At 44.2% G+C, this 19943-nt stretch overlaps 1 protein-coding gene across 1 annotated transcript; it reads right to left on the bottom strand.

The window, feature by feature from the left end:
- Positions 1-1403: 1403 nt before the first annotated feature.
- ZFAND1 (zinc finger AN1-type containing 1) lies at positions 1404-18081 on the bottom strand. The gene is made up of 8 exons (XM_066579034.1): positions 17936-18081; positions 16974-17016; positions 14100-14139; positions 12248-12429; positions 12082-12173; positions 11408-11529; positions 4505-4660; positions 1404-1607 (listed from the first exon to the last, which is right to left on the bottom strand). The coding sequence occupies exons 1-8, from the start codon at positions 17988-17990 to the stop codon at positions 1437-1439; spliced, it is 861 nt and encodes a 286-aa protein (XP_066435131.1). The 5' UTR covers positions 17991-18081; the 3' UTR covers positions 1404-1436.
- Between the last annotated feature and the right edge of the window lie 1862 nt (positions 18082-19943).

Below are 19943 nucleotides of genomic sequence, written 5' to 3'. Positions count from 1 at the left end.
CAGTCTTTTTTTACTGAATAGATCAGAGGACAGCATAAAAAACAACGGTCAATTAGCTCATCAGTCTGTGTCAGTATGCTCTCATTAGCCAATACTAAAAATATCACATAGGGCTTAGTAGGACTCTCACCCACTGGTGATAGGTTTTCTAGCGATGTGAACCCCATTGAAAACAATGGGCGACATTGCGGCTTTTTTGTATTGCAGCGAGGCTTAAGTGAACACATTGGTTTCATAATCCTGCGTTTTCACTCACTCTCGCATCGCTAGAAAACCTATCGTAAGTGGGCAAGAGCTCTTGGAGAGAGAACTTGTCACAGAAAGACGTCCTAAAACTTTTATTTTTTCTAGATTAAAAAAAAATATATATCGGAGCTTGGTCTAGCCCTTCAGTTGTAAGCACCCCGTTTGTGCGAATGACCTCCTGGTTCTAAATGGGCGAATGCAGGTGTATATTTTTATAAGTATGTATGTTTCAGGTATTGTATTTTTCTGGTCATCCTCCTCTAGAAAAAAATAAAAGTTAGGTTTCAGGACGTCCTTCTGTGACAAATCAGCCAATGCTCGTTCACACGCTGATTAGATGGTTTATGCGAATATAAAAATACTCACTCATCGGCAGCACATATTCCCGTGGAGATGTGATGCCGACAAATGCAGGAATGATCATTCGTCCTTATGCTACAGATAATCTGCCTACTAATGAGCGCTAATCAACATGCTCTTCGTCGGTCAGAGCTTGTTACCACGTGCAGATGATCGGCTCAAGCAAAATTGCCTTTAAGGTACTTTTAGACGGAACGATTATCGTTCAATAATAAATTGTTCAAACGAGCGAAAGTGAACGATAATTGTTTGGTCTAAACACAGGCAACGACCAAATCCTAAACGTTCACGTTTTGTTCAGCGTTCATTCTATGGAGGCATAAAAAAATTACCTTCTTGTTCGGTTTAAACACCAATTGTTTAGTCCCTCTCATTCGCTTATACTGCGAATGTGAAAGACTGAACGATTCTTGTTTGAAGGAGACAACGATGTATCTGCCTGTCTAAACTGGCTGCACAAGAGCCAACGAGCTGGCGAGGACGTCATTCGCTCATTCAAACGAGAATCGACCCTTACTCTCATACTCATGGGTTCTTGTATGCCCCCATCTTTAATCCCCCATACATCAAGTCGTGTTAGTCTGGGTTTACTCCACGTTTCCGTCTACATCCAGCCTTTCCATCGTTGAATTCCACATGGATCGCCGAAAACCGCTTCCAGGCAAAAGCATAGGCTTTCATTACCAAAATGGGGAGACCAAAGCTTCACGCATCGGTCTCTGTTTGAGCAGGATTCCGTTCTTTTTCTGTCTCGTGACTATTTATATAAAAGAAACCTGATGAAAAGATTACAAAAATGTGTATAAAACGTATGTATTTATTATATGGCACTACGATAAATACACGCTGGCATCGCCAAGGTCATTGCACTCATTAACCAGATACTCAATGATAATATTTCCACCATTATATAGTGGATTTTCCGCACTAGAAAGCCACATTTCCACAGAGCTGTCCATCGGTAGAGCCGCTCCCGTCTCCGCTTGGCACACTCTCAGCTTCTGGAAGACAAATGACATTTATAGTACAGTTTACATTCCTTGCCATTTCTAAGATCTTAGCTTGCTGTCACGGAATAGAAAAATGTTATTTGAGCTTCGGATGTAAATATGAATGCTGCCATTCACTGAGAGCAAACAAATATGATAAGGAAAAAGAAAAAGTGAAAAATGAACCCCCTTAAGGACCAGACAGGGATTTTAACCATGTGGTGGTTTTACTGCCTTTTTTTTTTTCCTTCAGTGACCAAAATGATTTTTGTTGCGTTTTTTTTTCCATTACATATACGGCTATATTTTAAATATTTTTTTCACTGACTTTTTCCCCCCGCTTTTTAGTTTTATTGGGGGTACAAAGCTAAAAAAAAAATGATTTAACATTTATAGGTATTTTTTTTTAAAATTAGTAGATTTATGCTAAAATAAACCAAGGGAACGGGTTCCTCATTTTGTTTCGGACGTTTTGATATATATTATGTATGGTTTTGGATTACAGGGCACATGTAGCGATGGTTTTGGTTGGCATCGGCTTTGGGTTATTTCCCTTCTTATGTATATATTGTGTTTTATTCTGTCATTTTATTTTCCTTATTTATGTAATTATGTTTTTTACTATCTATGTCCCCCATGACGTCATGTAAGACCTCTGGGAGACATTCACATGTCTTTTTTTAAATTTTTTATTGCTTTTCCACTGTAGCTGGGGCATCCACAGGAGCCCCAGTTACAGGGGAAAACATCCCTGTAGTGACATTAGCCACTGGCAGAGGTAATCAGGGTCTTCTAGGACCCTGCAGCTCTGCTGTAGCAGGGAATCCCGGTGGTCATGTGACCCCTGGGCTCCCGTAGTGGAAGAAACACTTCCGCTTTCACTTTTTAGTACATATCGCTCATTGATCACTGTGTACTAAACAAAGGAAGAGGCAAAAAGGGTTAAACACCCACTTCTCCCTCCTACTCTGGGTTATCAAATGTAACTAACAGCTGACAACCCTTTCTGCTTCTCATTGATTTCAGAAGCAGGAGGCTTTAATCCCCGCTGTAATTTTATATACGGCTGGGCTTTAAGCCCGGGACCGGGCGCCGTAAATTTACAGGGGTTAAAACAGAACATTCCTTAGAAAGTTTTGTGGCTGCTATGTTAATTTATATGGGCGATAACAACCCCCCCCCTCCCCGAATAGCACGTTCCCCACCGGTGAAACATCATACCAATTCTGCAATTCTGAGACTGTTGAGGTGCTTTCCCCCACCGACCCGCCTGCTACCTTTAGGCAAATAACAGCCTTGTATAAACTAGGCTTTTTTATGGGTGTGAAGAAGAGATGTAATAACTCTTCTCCCTGTAACTTCAAGAAGGCAGGAGCAGATTAACTTATGTCACATCTATAAAGCTCTCCACAGTGCTGTGCTGCCCTATACCTTCTCCCTCATCTCTGTGTAGACACCTTACCCACCCTCTCCATTCTGGTAATGAACCTACATAATCGGAGCCTCCTACTTCCATCTTCAAGACTTTCCCCGAGCTGCACCAGTTCTCCAGAATGAGCTACCTTGGACAATCAGGTCAACCATCAATATCCACACTTTTAAGCGAACCCTATAAAAACCTTTTTTTATGGAGAAACATCTCCTATTCAAACTCTTCTCCATCAACCCCTCATCTGCAATATCCCTCAGAAACTGACCGCCTTCATCCTACTGTATCCCCCACACCCCGTAGAGCCTAAATGCACTACATATCTGTACATACACATACCAGCTGGTGTGCGGCTCGTACAGCTGTATGTATCCTACCCTATTTATTATGTATAAAAGATGGCTGGACTATTGTACAGAACAAGGACTTGTGTCCCCCTATTTTCTCCTAGATTGTAAGCTTCTTTGAGCAGGGCCCCCAACCCCTATTATCTCAGACTGGACTCACTCCCATTTCCTTATAGATTGTAAACTCTTGTCAGCAGGACCCTCACTCCTATTACCTCATAGATTGTAAGCTCTTGTGAGCTGGACCCTAACCCCTATTACCTCATAGACTGTAAGCTTTTGTGAGTAGGACCCTAACCCCCATTACCTGATAGACTGTAAGATCCTGTGAGCTGGACCCTCACTCCTATTACCTAATAGACTGTAAGCTCTTGTCAGCAGGACCCTAACCCCTATTACCTCATAGACTGTAAGCTCTTGTGAGCAGGACCCTAACCCCTATTACCTCATAGACTGTAAGCTTTTGTGAGTTGGACCCTAACCCCCATTACCTGATAGACTGTAAGATCCTGTGAGCTGGACCCTCACTCCTATTACCTAATAGACTGTAAGCTCTTGTGAGCAAGACCCTCACTCCTATAACCTCAGACTGTAAGCTCTTGTGAGTAGGACCCTAACCCCTATTACCTCATAGACTGTAAGCTCTTGTGAGCTGGACCCTCACTCCTATTACCTAATAGACTGTAAGCTCTTGTGAGCAAGACCCTCACTCCTATAACCTCAGACTGTAAGCTCTTGTGAGTAGGACCCTAACCCCTATTACCTCATAGACTGTAAGCTCTTGTGAGCAGGACCCTCACTCCTATTATCTCAGACTGTAAGCTCTTGTCAGCAGGACCCTAAGCCCTATTACCTCATAGACTGTAAGCTCTTGCGAGTAGGACCCTAACCCTTATTATCTCATAGATGGTAACATCCTGTGAGCAGGACCCGCACCCCCATTGTTTAAATTGTTAGTGTAATGCTACATGTAAGGTCTGATTTTGTCTGTTCCCTTTGATTTGCAAAGTGCTGTGGAATATGTTGGCGCTAGATAAATATAATCATCATCATCATCATCATCATCTCAGGTGTCAGTACTTGTGGTTTTCTAATATGCACAGGATATATCGAACAAGGAAAGTGAACTATACCTTTGCGTCGGCTCGGTTATTGTCATTTTTCAGGTCCGCTATAGAAGCTGCGCAGTCCACAACTTTTCCAATACTCCACTTCTTACAGAAGAACATGGGTTTGCTTTTCTCCTTTCCACCCTTGGGCAGGTATACTTGAAAGTAAATCCTTTCTGACTGCAATGTGCAAAAATGTAAGAATGAACACAACCTTTTTAACCCTTTACTGACCAGACTTGTTTAGGCCCCTAATTAAAAAAAAAAAATCTTGGGTCATTCCATTTCAGCAGCTATGACTTAATTTTCTTGAATGATATGACTGTTTAGGGATTTATATTATGCAGACGAAATTAAACTTTTTTGGTGCCCTCATATAGTGCTGAAAAGAATTGCAAAGTGATGTACATCATTCAGTGCAGATACAGAATGCGATTTTCAGCATTGCTGTTTTTTTGTTTGTTTCCTACACTCATTGCCAAAAAAAAATAAAAAATCAAGCACCTAGAAAGCGAATCAAATGAAACTTTCTCTGTGTGATTGTAAAGTTGATATAAGTAATTACAATATCAGAGCAAAAGGAGAATTTATTGCAGAAAATTGACCCCTCAAAAGGAGGCTCTAGTACCCTGTTGTACTGCCTCTAGATTGGATACAAGATGTGATACGGGCAGGCATGGAGGCTCTAGTATCCTGTTGTACTGCCTCTAGATTGGATACAAGATGTGATACGGGCAGGCATGGAGGCTCTAGTACCCTGTTGTACCGCCTCTACCTTGGATACAAGATGTGATACAGGCAGGCATGGAGGCTCTAGTACCTTGTTGTACCGCCTCTACCTTGGATACAAGATGTGATACGGGCAGGCATGGAGGCTCTAGTACCCTGTTGTACTGCCTCTACCTTGGATACAAGATGTGATACAGACGGCATGGAGGCTCTAGTACCCTGTTGTACCGCCTCTACCTTGGATACAAGATGTGATACAGGCGGCATGGAGGCTCTAGTACCCTGTTGTACCGCCTCTACCTTGGATACAAGATGTGATACAGGCAGGCATGGAGGCTCTAGTACCTTGTTGTACCGCCTCTACCTTGGATACAAGATGTGATACGGGCAGGCATGGAGGCTCTAGTACCCTGTTGTACTGCCTCTACCTTGGATACAAGATGTGATACAGGCGGCATGGAGGCTCTAGTACCCTGTTGTACCGCCTCTACCTTGGATACAAGATGTGATACAGGCGGCATGGAGGCTCTAGTACCCTGTTGTACCGCCTCTACCTTGGATACAAGATGTGATACAGGCGGCATGGAGGCTCTAGTACCCTGTTGTACCGCCTCTACCTTGGATACAAGATGTGATACAGGCGGCATGGAGGCTCTAGTACCCTGTTGTACCGCCTCTACCTTGGATACAAGATGTGATACAGGCAGGCATGGATGCTCTAGGACCCTGTTGTACCGCCTCTAGCTTGGATACAAGATGTGATATGGGCTGGCACAGAGGCTCCAGTACAGTGTTGTACCGCCTCTAGCTTGAATACAAGATGTGACACGGGCGGGCAACAGTGTACTAAAGCCTCAATGCCCACCTGTATCATATCTTGTATCCCAGCTAGAGGCGGTACAGCAGGGTACTAAAGCCTCCATAGCCATCTGTATCACATCTTGTATCCAAGCTCGAGTCGGTATAACAGGGTACTTGAGCCTCAATGCCCATCTGTATCACATCTTGTATACAAGCTAGAGGCGGTAGAACAGGGTACTAGAGCCTCCATGGCCGCCTGTATCACATCTTGTATCCAAGCTACAGGTGGCCCCACAGGTTACTAAAGCCTACATGCCAGCCTGAATCACATATTTCATCCAAGCTAGACACGGCCCCATGAAGGCTCTATTACCCTGTTCAGCCACCTCTAGCTTTGGATACAAGATGTGATATGGGCGGGCAGGCAGCCCAACAGGGTATTAGAGCCTTCATGCCCACCTATATCACATCTTGTATCCAAGCTATAGACAGTACAACAGGGTACTAGAGTCTCCATGCCCACCCATATCACATCTTGTATCCAAGCTAGAGGCAGTACAATAGGCTACTAGAGCCTCCATGGCCACCCTGTCACATCTTGCATCCAAGTTAGAGGAGGTCCATGGAGGTTCCAGTACCCTATTTGGTGGCCTCTAGCTTGGATACAAGAAGTGATATTGACAGGCATGGAGGTTCTAGTACCCTATTGCATTCCCTCTGGCTGGGATGCAAGATGTGATATGAACGGGCATTGAGGCATACAGGTTCTGTATGGTATTCTGCAGCATATCTGTCCACATTTGCTGTATAGATCATGAAAACTCGTAGTCTGTTGTAGTTGGTGTCCAGATGGTCCCATACATGTTCTATAGGTGATAAATCTAGCGACCGGGCAGACATGGAAGTGTGACAATCTTGTGGGGGCTTCCTGTTACCCCGTTGTGTGTGCGGCTGAGGATTATCCTGCTGCCTCTTGGAAGTCACCATGAGAGGAACACATGTGCCTGCAGGATGTCCTGAACATATCGCTGCGCTGTCATTGTCCCTCGTACTATTAGGGGCGACCGATTGTTGTAGGTGATGGCTCCCCCAGGCCATCTCGCCAGCAATGGGAGCAGTGTTTTTTAGCCATTATATGGTAAATTAAACGGTACCACTAAAATACAACTCATCCCGCAAAAGACAAGTTCTAATACAGCTACGTCAGCGAAAAAGAACAAGAAATAAAATAAGTTATGGCTCTTCAAAGGACGAAAAAGCAAAACTGAAAAGGCTATGGTCTTGAAAGGGTTAATCCGTACTATTTTCCCACGATTATGAAAAATCGTAAAAGATGTAAGACTAAAGTCTTTATGTTGGTATTTCCTGGGTGTTCATCTTCTAACAGACTGATCATTATGCTTAGCTCCAGGGCAAATACATTCATTGAAGAAAAAAATTCCAGCTTCTAGAAGTTGTTGTTTTGCTACAAAACTCCTCCTGCAGTTACATCTCAGGCAGATATACAAATAATTAGAGTTGTGGTGTGATTAGATAAGCGGTCTTGTCACGTGATGCCCTAAAAGTGGTTCCCCGCTTGGCCTATAAGAAGGCTCTCAGAGGCTCCTTGTGTGTAGTGACCTCTTCTACCGCTTGTGTAGAGCTTGTTGGCCACTAGACGCCTCTACAACGCAGAGAAGAGATGTCACCCCGTTACCAGAGTCTGAGAGGGGCGCATTATTGGGATGTGAGAAGCTGGATGGTCGTATTGATGAATTGTCCCCCACCGGGACCATTCTGACCAGACTGTTAGGAGGTGTTGGGACCAGTGGATGTGTGAGGGCACACAAGGCGACCAAGCTCAGGATGCCCTCGACAGACCAGCAGTAGAGAGGAGCATCTGATCATCCAACAAGCATGAGCACGGCCGCAATCATGTCTGGAAACCCAGGGGTGAGCGCCTCAATACTGCCTTTGCCGTGGAGCAGCACACTGCCCCCTGCTGGTGTGATGGTCTGGGGAGGGCCATCACATACGACAGTCGGTCACCCCTGGTAGTGGTACAATATAAATAGAAGAATCCTGCAGCACCGCTTTCAATACCCAAACATGGGGAAGAATTCTCTGCACAGCCGATCAGTAAAGGTGAACCAACCTTTGTATATTGCAAACTGGTAGTGGTACAAGGGACAATGACAGCGCAGCGATATGTTCAGGACATCCTGCAGCCACATGTGTTCCTCTCATGGTGGCTTCCAAGAGGCAGCAGGATAATGCTCGGCTGCACACACAAGGGGGATCACAGGAAGCCCCCACAACATTGTCAGACTTCCATAGCTGCCCAGTCTCCAGATTTATCACCAATAGAACATTATGGGACCATCTGGGACGCCAACTTCTGCAACCTACAAGTTTGCACGATCAAGTTTTAAGTTTAAACATAAGTAAAACAAGACAGGACATAACTACATGAGTGATAGACTTGTATGGAGGGTGAAGCGACCCTGCCTGCAAGGGCTTACATCTACAAGGGAAGTGAATCATGCATATAAGTGGTAATATCTGGCCAGAGGTTGTGACATCACAGAAGTTACTAGAAAACAATGACAATCTAAGGAAGTGATAGAAAATGGTATTGTAGAAACTACTTTTGCATTGTTTCCTTTGACCCCATAAAAGAATCCTCAGAATCAGTGGGGGTCCCAGCAGTCGGTCCACACTGCTTATGAAGTTGTCTCCTATCATCTGAATAGAGGATAACGTTATATCTTTGTACAACCCCTTTGTTTCCTATTGATTTCAATTGGAAACCTCGCATCGCAATCACATGGCATGCGAGAGCCATGTGATGCATTAAAATGGTTTTCTAGGAAGAATACTACTGATGACCCATCATCAGGATAGGTGATCAATAGTGGATTGGCTGGGGTCCATCGCTCAGGACCCTGACCGATCAGCTGAGCGGACGCATGCTGTAAGTTCTGCAAATACACAGAGGTCAGAGTGGAAGTAGCGGAAGCCTCGGCGCCGACCTTTGTGTAGTGGCAGGTGCTTGTAACTGTAATTACAGCTCTCATTGAAATCCATGAGAGCTGTGCCTGCAGTTACAATCGCCGGCCACTGCAAGGAGGTCGGTGCAGAGACTTCTGTTACTCCCACTCTGACCTCTGTGTATTTGCAGTGCTGACAGCATGTACCTTCTCAGCTGATCTGTCGGAGTCCTGAGCGACACACCCCAGCCAATCAACTATTGATGGCCTATCCTGATGATGGGTCATCAGTAGTAATCTTCCTGGAAAACCCCTTTAAAAAGGTCCCACTGAATTCAATCGACGATGTGTTCAGAGTAACGTGAAGAAAATAGGACATGCCATGATTTTTTTTGCTCGCTCATGTGTTTGACTCCATTCCAAAGAGAGGAGTTCATATTCACGTGAGTTTTGTGAATCTCGCAACACACGAAACTCACATGAGATTACCGTTCGTGTGAAACCGGTCTATGACTTTCTTTTTCACATGTGCTGCTGCATCACATTGTTGACTCATGTTCAGTCTATGATATATTAGTATACCTGTTACGTGTGCTGCTGAGACATATTGTACTATTGTGATTCCAGCAGCACAGCACTCTCGGGGTTAATGATTGAGCCGGCTGGGTGTGGTACTTCCTGCTAGCCAATCCCCTGGATTTGTGCTCACATATAAACCCAGCTCCTGGTCAGTCACTGTATGGCCCCTAAGGTGAGCAGTCATGAATGCTTGTCTGGTGAAGTTTGCAGTATGATCTGGTTTATGTTCGTTTGTATGTTTAAATTCTGTCAGTTTTGTGTTAGTTTGCTGTGTGTCCTGCAATCTGTGTAATGTCCTGATGCAGCGTGCTGTGTGAACTCTGTCTGGTTCTGCTGGACTCCTGGTTAGTGTAGGGACTAGCAGTAGTGGCCTGCTAGCTTCCACATATTGTACAACATGTCAACTAATACCTGGTATTTATATTCAGCTTCCTATCTGTTACTAGTGGTTGCATTTTGTATGTGGTGTATTCTGGGTCTGTCATGTGGCATGTGAATGCATCCTGTTCTGGTGCGTGGCTCCTAGGATCAGCTAGGGCTCAGATCTGAAGACCGCTGGGCTGCCCTTATTGGGGCAATGTCCCCGCTTAGGTAGGGCCAGGTCTACCTCCTTATAGCCAGGGCCAGTTGCATGAAACCCGTGTGTGTCCCCCTTTGGGTACGATCGTGTGGGCCCCCGTGCTTTGTCTGCCCACACGATCGTAACTATACCCAAGTCTTTTTTACATGTGCTGCTGCTTAGCCCAATTCCTCACATTCTGTAAGTGCTTTTTTTCTTGCCCAGATGCAGGACTTTGCATTTCTCCTTGTTAAATACCATCCTGTTAGTCGCCGTCCACTGTTCAAGCTTTTCTAGATCTTTATGAATCCTATCTCTTCTTCAGTGTTAGCTATCACTCCTAGCTTTGTGTCGTCGGCAAATTTGATCAGTTTCCCCTCCATTCCATCATCCAGATCATTTATAAAAGCGTGGAACACCACCGAGCCTTGTGGTACCCCACTTGCCACGTTCTTCCAATTAAATGTGCAGCCATTTATGACCACTTTTGGAGTACAATCACTCAGTTATGCATCTAACAGTTGCCTTGTCGATCCCAGATTTGGTCATACTTATCTGGTCCCTGCTTAAGACGGGTCATCAATAGCCAATTGTCTTGGGTCTGCTACTCGGGATCCTTGCCGATCAACTGATCCTCCGGCTTGCTGTCAGTAAACCCGGGCCAGACATCCACATTAGGTGATCAGAGCCGGAAGTCGAATAGATGGCTTCACTCCCACTGAAATCAATGTAAGGGAAGCCTTTCTATTACACTTCTGTCTCTGACCACCAATGCAGACATTCGGCTCGGCTACATTGAAAGCAGGCCAGAGGATCAGCTGATCAGCGGGGCTGACAAGAGGCGGACCCCACCGATCAACTATCACCTAGAATACTCCTTTAATAATCTAGCCTGCACAACCCCAACCAGTTGTCTCTGTCCCCAAAAGTACTGTTCCCTCAGACCCTTCAGCTCCAACAGTCAAACTTGAACAGAATAGTCTGATGACAAATCTACTTCGGACACATTTTGGGACATTGGAGGAAAAACATTCCCATCGGGCAGAATTTCATAGGGCTTTTCAGTATTTTGACAGCAAAAACAGCTAGATCTGCGGTGCTTATCTTGCCGTCAAAAATATCCGAACTCTGACAGACCCCACTATAGCCGAGTTGGTCCATCAGGATTGGCCAATATTCATTCAACGACAGATCCGGCATAGTAGCCATGACTCTGTTCGCATTGACATCATGGCTTCTGTTTTATAGTCGAAAAAGAAGAAAACAAAGACAGTAAGAACTATATCTTACCTGGGGTAAAGACTTATCCCCCAGTGCATGTAACTTCAGCTTCATTAACGCCACTTTTGCTGCAGTCTCTGCATTTTTGGCTCCTCTGCGTACTTTGTTTGGAGGAACGCACTTTTTGGAATCTGAAAAACACATTGTTATACATAAAGAAGCAACCTGCTATCGTACGGGGAATTTATCTGCTACTCGTTAAGGTGGACGTGGCAAGATGGCATCCCCTGTGCACATACAGCATTCCCTAAGAGAGTGTGAATACCACAGAGCAGGGTCTACACTTAGGACCCCCTTCTATAATCCTAGAACAGAGAGATGCTCCTCTCCTGGTGAACCACCCCCCCCCCTCCACCCAAAATTATGCAATTGCATTTTTTTCCCATTTCACTCCACTTATTTCCAATATATTATACGGTACGTTAAATGTTTCAATTGGAAAATAGAACTCAACCCACAAAAATCAAGCTCTCATGTCGATAGGTCACCGAAGAAATAAAAAAAGTTATGACTTTTTGAAAGCGGGGATACTAGAATTGCAGAATGTGACACATCAATGACCTTTAGTCATGAAAGGGTTAAGTGGGCTCCAGTCTCCCTGTGCTACGGCTATCCTCCAGGAACTCCCCAGATACATTTTGCGTAGAGAATTACAGAATATGCACAAGACAACACTTTCATACCCACAATCCCCTTCACCAGCTGCTGGGTTGCTGACATCCGTGGCTTTGGAGCCTCCAGTTTCTCACATTCGTGGTCTGGCTGGTGCCGATGCCTGGAAAGACCGTAGAAATCAGAATAACGCAGAGTAGCGGACGTGCAGCGTTACGTTCATTCGACCAAACACACCTTAAGCACAAAGGTTTCTTGCAGAAAGGACATAAGACCTCCACCAATTCCTTCCCGCTGCAGCCTGTGTAGGAACAAGGGTACTGCGTGCTGCTGTCAGACTGTATGCCGCTGCCTCCTGTGCACGAAGAAGGGTACTGCGTGCTGCTGTCAGACTGTCCGCCATTGCCGCCTGTAGTCACCTGTAACACACGATCATCAAGGATGCCATATACGGTATTGGCAACAATCGCCACACATCCATTCCCCAGGACTACGTGTCGCACTGCTGCATATGGTGGCTGCTCTCACTGCATCAGGATGAGGGGTATGTACACGACATGACACTGGAGGTCGTCTAGAGAAGGTCATTAAGTTGCCCTCTTCTGTGAAGTTGTTAAAATGACATTCAGCCCTATTTCTCTGTACAATGCAAGCAGATGCAGAGACATGATAGCAGAGGATGTATCTGCGGAACATCTGCCATTCAGTAGTATGGCAAAGCTGGATGACAACTCGTGGGAGCTGCAATAAATTGCTAGAAATCTGTTAAATCACAACATGTCCTATTTTGGAATGAGTTTCGGATAAAAAAAAAATATATATATATATCGCCCATTGAAGTCTATTGATGTGTTCATAGAACCTGCTCAGCTCCTCTGCTTCTAGCAAGCTGCCCGAATGTTCAAGCTGAAAGATTCCTTTTAATATACCCTACAAATGTATTGGAAAACTTCTAAAAAATTATAAGTCGGATGAAGTGGAGAAAAAAAAAAACATGACTTGTGGAGGGGGTTGTTTGTACGGCATTCATGGTGCTGTAAAAATGACATCTTTTCCTTATTCAGTGTGTCAGCACGAACAATTTATTTAAAGAGCACCTATCCTTTTTTAATGTACCATATAAGCAATTTTAAGCATTGTGTTGCAATAGGTTTTATCAGCCTATTCTGTACATTTTTTTGGGGGGGGGATACCCTTGCCTGCTATGCAGCTAGGCGAAAACGGAGCTGGGAAATCAGTTTTCAGCTCAGTGTATAACAGTAGAGAGCGCTCCAGATGTATCTGCACCAGTTCTCTATGGAACAGCTGCAGACATAACTGTTTTGTTCAGAACAGTTTAGGCTTCGTTGAGACGAGCGTGGTTTACACGCTGCTACAGCAGCATGTAAACCACGCTGCTGACATGCAGGAATTCTGCGGTGAATGAGCTGCTCCATGGAGCAGCCCATTTACATGTCCGTGCTGCGAGCAGAGTGCTGCCGCGGCTCCCATCGGAGCGTGTGGTTAGCACCATGGATAGCGACTCAGCACGGAACTGACAGGCTAGTCGGCACTCGTCCTATTTTTCTTACCAGCGCAGATTCCACGCTGGTAAAAAAGCTCTGTGTGAGCGCTTCCATAGCAACCTATTGATTGCTATAGAAGCACGGTTTACACGTTGCCCCCAATCTGTTCAACCACCCCCGATGTTTTATTCCTCTCCTGCCCACTCATATGCCGCCATTTCCAGAAGCTATAAAGGAAAAGCTATTCTATTCCTCTCACAGCGCTCCCCACCAGACTTGATACACAGACAGGGGCTCACTGCATCGGCCTGTGACAAATAATAGCAAGGGAGTGAGCGCTATGAGGGGAGAAGCCATATGCAGAATAGAACGGTTTCTCCTTCACATCTCTCTGGGATGGTGGCATATGAGCGGGATGGGAGAGCACTAAAACGCCAGAAGTGGTGGGACAGATTGGAGACACAGGGCTCTTAAACTGCATCTCGCTCTGCTGCGTAATCACTGACGCGCCGGCACTGCCCAGCCCAAGTGCAAAAAACAACATACCCCATTGTTCTAGTATAAAAATAAAAATCTTCACTCACCTTACGGCAGCCGTGGGAATCCGGGCTTCTATGTGTGAGGCTTTATAAAAAAAAAAATAGAAAAAAATAAAATAAAATCTCATAGGCGATTCAATACAGAACAGGTAATAATAATATACGGAACATAATACAAGATTATACAGATACACGGCTCCTCACAGGAAATCAGTGTTTCCATCAATAGGAACAATCCCTAGTGTACACTATGTGCCATTGGTATAGGTAAGACCCGATGGGGGCGCCACAGAACCTCATTGATGCAGCGGCCCCTTCATTCTGATGATCATGGAAGCTCCATTTTGGTGCCACTTTAACAATTATGATGGAAATCCCATAATGAAATGTTATTACGGGAATTATAATCTTTACTGGTGGGAAGAATTCCCTTAAAGGGAACCCGTCAGGTCTCAAATGGTGCCCGGGCCGCGGGCAGCACAAAACAGTGACAGACACGCTACTTTCAGCGGTCCGCCACTTATACTAGTCACTTCAAACTTTAATGTGTACGTTTTCTTAAAACTCTGTAGCGATCTGTATAGGTGATGGACCAATGAAATCAGCATGTATGTCCCCATACTGTGATGCCTGCAGACGGGCAGCATTAGGGACCCAACAGGTGCTCTTTAGCCCGTTAACGGCTGCCCACATACCTTTTTATGGGGGGCTGTTAAGGGGCTTTATTCTAGTGCAATCACCTTTTTACACGTATAAAACCCCCACAGTGCACGTCATGAAGGAAAAAAAATACAAAATGCCTGGCAAAACTAGCTAATTTTGTCTATCTCGCCTTACAAAAAACAGAATAGAAAGCGATTGAAATGTCGTGTAGATCACAAAAATTAAAAAGTACAATATCCCGCAATAAGAAAAAAAAACAAAAAAAACCTTCACACACCGCTGTTGACAAAATATTAAAAATGTTAGGGGCCTTTTAATTCAGCGAATAAAATTTTTTTTAAGTGTAAAAAAGTTGCAAAAAAAACAAAAAACCTATATAAAACTTTTGGTATTGACATAATTGTACTGGACTGCAGACTTAATTTTACATATCATTTATATTGCACTGTGAACGCCGTTACAAATTTTAAAAAACATGTCAGAATTGCAGATTTTGCCAATCTTACCATAAAAAAAAGAATAGAATAAAAAGCAATTAAAAAAATGGGACCTCTCAGACCTGCGCTTGAACGTGGTGTTTGCAACACTGCAATTTTCAAGCGCCGTCTGTTCTAGTTTTCAGCGTTTTCACAATGATGGGTGCGTTAGAAAGCGCTGTCAAACGCTGTGACATTCCTTTAAAAACTCCACTCAACATTGCAGGTAAAACGCCACGGTGCTGAGCGGCGTTTAACTGAATGCATTAAATCCAAAAAACGAATAGCTGAATTTTATACAATACACTATATGTGCCCAAAAATAATGTCCATAAAAAAATACAGCTTGTCCCGCAAAAAAACAATACGGCTATGTTGATGGAGAAATAAGAAAGTTATGGCTCTAGAAATGCGACAATGAAAAAGCCTGATGTAAACAAGCTTTGTCATTAAGGGGTTAACAGTGCGCCGCAGCGATGAGGAATTAGATTGAACTGCGGAGCCTTCATTAGCGCGTCTTATGGCAGCTTGTAGTCTGTGAAGAACGTTTTTGCAACAGCTGAAAACAAGTAGCCTGCACACGGGCGGATTTGCATTGCAGAATCTAGAGTAGGCGTCTGCCTCCGGATTCTGCAGCAAATACCACCTATAGCATGCTATGGAAAAGCATTTTTTCCTGCTCACGAGCGGAAATCATTTGCGATTTTTTTTTTTTTTTTTTTTTTTTTTTTTTTTTTTTTTTTTTCCCTCTCGCAGTGGAATAAAATCGCAGCATGCTCTGTTTTGAGCTGGATTCCATGCGGACGGCTTCCGCTGAAGTCAATGAAATCCGTTTGACCTGTGGCCCTTCCGCAATCATTATTGCGGAAAGGCTGCAGGATCCACGTTATCGCCTATCGATGGCGTGGCATCGTCTGTATTGTGCATGTGCGCCGGCTGGCACATCCGCAGCACAGATTATGAAGACTGCAGACAGGAACGCAGGGTCAGCGGCCGGCTCAGCGTCCGATTCCTCTGCAGGATTCCACATGCAGAATCTGACCTGGCCGTGTGCAGGCGGCCTTACTGGAACTTCGCCTCCTTTGCACCAGTGTTCATAACTCTTCCCCTTCTAATATAAAAGTTGGCATGTATATTAATTCAAAGTTAATCAAAATGGATGATTTCAAGCAAAACGATCATTCGTTGGGAGAAGTTTAACAATGAATGATCGTTCTGACCAGCGACAGGCGGTCGTCATCGCCGATGGTCCACAAAATATCTTTCTGCAAGAGAACGTTCCCAGACAGATCCCTCATCCCTGGAGTTGTAGAACCATTCTGAATGACTGACAACCAATGCGGTCTAAACCATGTACGGCTGCATCGCCGTTCACCAGACTGCGGTCTTAGGCTGGGTTCACACAGGGCGGATTTGCCGCTGAAATTCCGCCGCGGCAAATCCGCCTGCGGCCGCTAAACTCGGTATTAGCCAGCCATGTGGACGAGATTTCTCAGAAATCTCGCGGCGACTGCAGCCGCGGCTTTAGAATATGCAGCATGTCTATTTATTTTTTCTTTCTGCTGCGGGAGCGCTGGCCGCAGCGGAAGAGCGAGCGGCCGGGCCTCTTCAAAGCCGCCGCGGGTTTTTCAGCGGTGGTTCTCCCGGCGGAAATCTCGCCGTTTTTGTTGCGGCCAAACCGCGAGATTTCCGACGGGAGTCCGCCCAGTGTGAACCCAGCCTTATGTGTACGGCCCCCATTATAGGATAAATGACCGATGCAACAAAGAAGAAAACTCACCAAAACACTCCTGAGCAGCCGTCGCACACAAAGGGGAGGAAATCTGGAAAGGAACACAGCGAAACTATTAAAACGCATGCTGCGCCAAATAAATGTACATAAAACGTCAAGTAACTTTATAAATTATTTGCTTTATAGTTTTTATACTAATTTGGATTTATTTCCTGCCATTTTCTCCGTGTGTATGTATGTATGTGTATATATATATATATATATATATATATATATATATATATATATATTCACAATCCTACTGGTTTCCATGGGAGAAAACTGATCTCAACTTTGCCATAAAGCCGGATTCGCACGAGCATATTTGTGTATTGTGCATGAAAACTTTGCACGCCCAATACGCAATATATCGAAGCCATTGATTTTAATGGGTTCGTTCACATAAGCGTATTAGGCGAGCGCATTTTGTTCATGCAGAAAAAATATGCAGAATGCTCTATTTTCCTGCACAGAACAACCAAATCCAACCCTGACCGCGGCCGGCGACCCCTGCGATGCTGCACTCTTCTTTTTTTTCTGTACTGCGGATGGGCCAGCCGTCACACATGCGCAATACAGATTTCCCTGCACCGCTGCTAGCCGATGTTGCGAAAGCCACGGCCATTACGAAAATGACATTGGCCGCGGGTCGGACGGCTTCTATTTCCCAGACAAAAATGAAATATGCTGCGATTTTTCCTCCGTTATTGATTTTCGCTCGTGTGGAGGAAGCAGCGGATCTCCATAGGAAGTAACGGGTGGTATTTGCTGTGGATTCGCGGTGTGACCGATAATGGATTCCGCAGCAAATATCTGCCGGTGAGCAGGAGCCTTAATGCTGATGTGGCCCTGGGTGAAAATGACAGTGCCCCCCATCCCCCTGCTTTATGGGATGCAGTGACTACTTCTGCAATCACCACGTGTAAGTACTAAGCTAGATCTCCTGCACTGTGATGGCACAGCCCACTCACCCAGCTGCCCGCAGAGCTCCACATCACAGTGCTGCCCGACCTCCAGCTCTGCCATGATGAGCCACCGAACAACAACCTCAGATTCGGGTACCCACTTCTACATCCAGTGATCAGGAACTCGTTTTTCTGTTGTCATTCTGAGACGCTCTTTGATGACGTCAACAAAAAAGCGATCCTAGGACAGCTCTATTAACTCCACAGACGGAGGGCTTTGGTTGCTGTCGTGCTCCCTCTAGTGGGCGGATGCCGGTGGTGCAGGATGCGGTCTAGCAGGTGCTTCCCTGTATGAGTCCCTGTTGTGTGGTTAAAGCCATAAATGACAGCAATGGATGAGCCATGCAGATTGCAGCCGGGGAATTTATTATTATGTGATGGAATAGCCACTCAGAGAGCCAGTCAACAAAAATGACATAACTTTATTCTATGGGTCAGTATGATTGCTACGATACCAAACTTGTACAGTTTTTTGTTTTTTTTGCTGCACTACTTTTATTTTTTTTCAAAGACATTTAGTTTTTTAAAATTATTAATTTTCTGGCCATTTTCTGCACGCAATAACTTTTTTACTTTTCTGTCGACGTAGTTGTGCAAGGGCTCATTTTTTTCAAGGCATCCTGTAGTTTACAATGGTACATACGACTTTTTGATCGCTTTTTATTGCATTTTTTTCTGGGAGACAGGGTGACCAAAAGAGTGCATTTCTGGTGTTCTTTATTTATTTTTTTCCCGATGACGTTCACCGTGCGGGGTAAATAATGATAGATTGGACTTTTACAGACATATGGATTTTTGTTTTAAGATTTAGATTTTCTTATTATAGATATAGCAAAAGGGGGTGATTTAAACTTTTATTACTTTTTTTTCCAATTAGTAAAACTTTATTGATCTTATTTTAACTTTTTTTTTTTAGTCACCCTAGGGAACCATAACTAGCGATGCTTTGATCGCTCCTGCAGTATGATGTCATGCTGAAGCATTACATCATACTGCAATCTGACAGGCACTCTATCAAGCCACCCCATTGGGATGGCTTGATAGGCAGTCTGCTAGACTAGCCCCCGGCTGCCATGACACCCACACGGCTTCCTGCGATCTCATCACGGGGGGACCATACGGGACCCCAAAACAATGTTTGGGGGATTTGAATGCTGCTGTCAGAATTCACAGAGGCATTTAAATAATTAATAGCGCTGATCAGATGCACGGCTGATTGCAGTCATTGCCCGCGGGTGTCAGCTGACACCTGCGCTGTATGAAGAGAGGTCACCCCGTGAGACAGTCGAGGACCCGGAGGAGATGGCAGAAGATCCTATGGATGCCCTAGCTACAGTGGAAAAGTAGTAAAAAAAAAAAAAGACAATGTGAATGACCCCCCAGAGTTCTTATATGACATCTTGGGGAACACAAACGCTAAAAAAAATATTTACAAAAAGATAAGGAAAAAAAATTACAGAATAAAATAAAAATATATACACAAAATAAAAAAAAAAAGACCCACCACCGACGCCAACCAAAACAGTCTCAAAATGTAATCTGAGACAATACAAATTCTATAGCAAAATCTCCGAAACAAAATGAGGAACCCATCCCTGTACTTCATTTTAGCATAAATGTGCTAGTTTTAAAAATAAACAAATATATATTTTAAAACTTTTTTTTCACCTTGAATAAAACTAAAAAAAACTGAAAAAATCAGTGAAAAGAGATATTAAAAAATAGCCCTATATGTGACAGAAATAAAAACGTAGCAAAAATAATTTTGGTAGTTTAAGAAAAAAATTAAAAATAGGGCAGTAAAACCACCAAATATGTAAAATGCCTAAAAAGTGCCCAGTCCTTAAGAGTTAAAAGAGGAGCATGCATTAATTTTGCTATTTTCTACCATTTCCTGCTTGTACAATTTTTTTTCAGTCCCAGAAAACCCTTTTAACCCATCAGTATGTTTTTGAACTGCTTGTGGGGGCGAACCAGCGTATCCCCATGTAAGCAAAACATATATAGAGCTGTC

The sequence above is a fragment of the Eleutherodactylus coqui genome, chromosome 9 (assembly GCF_035609145.1).
Source record: "Eleutherodactylus coqui strain aEleCoq1 chromosome 9, aEleCoq1.hap1, whole genome shotgun sequence".
Taxonomy (NCBI): domain Eukaryota; kingdom Metazoa; phylum Chordata; class Amphibia; order Anura; family Eleutherodactylidae; genus Eleutherodactylus; species Eleutherodactylus coqui.
Note: the sequence above shows the minus strand (reverse complement) of the source record. Positions and strands in the feature narration are given on the sequence as shown.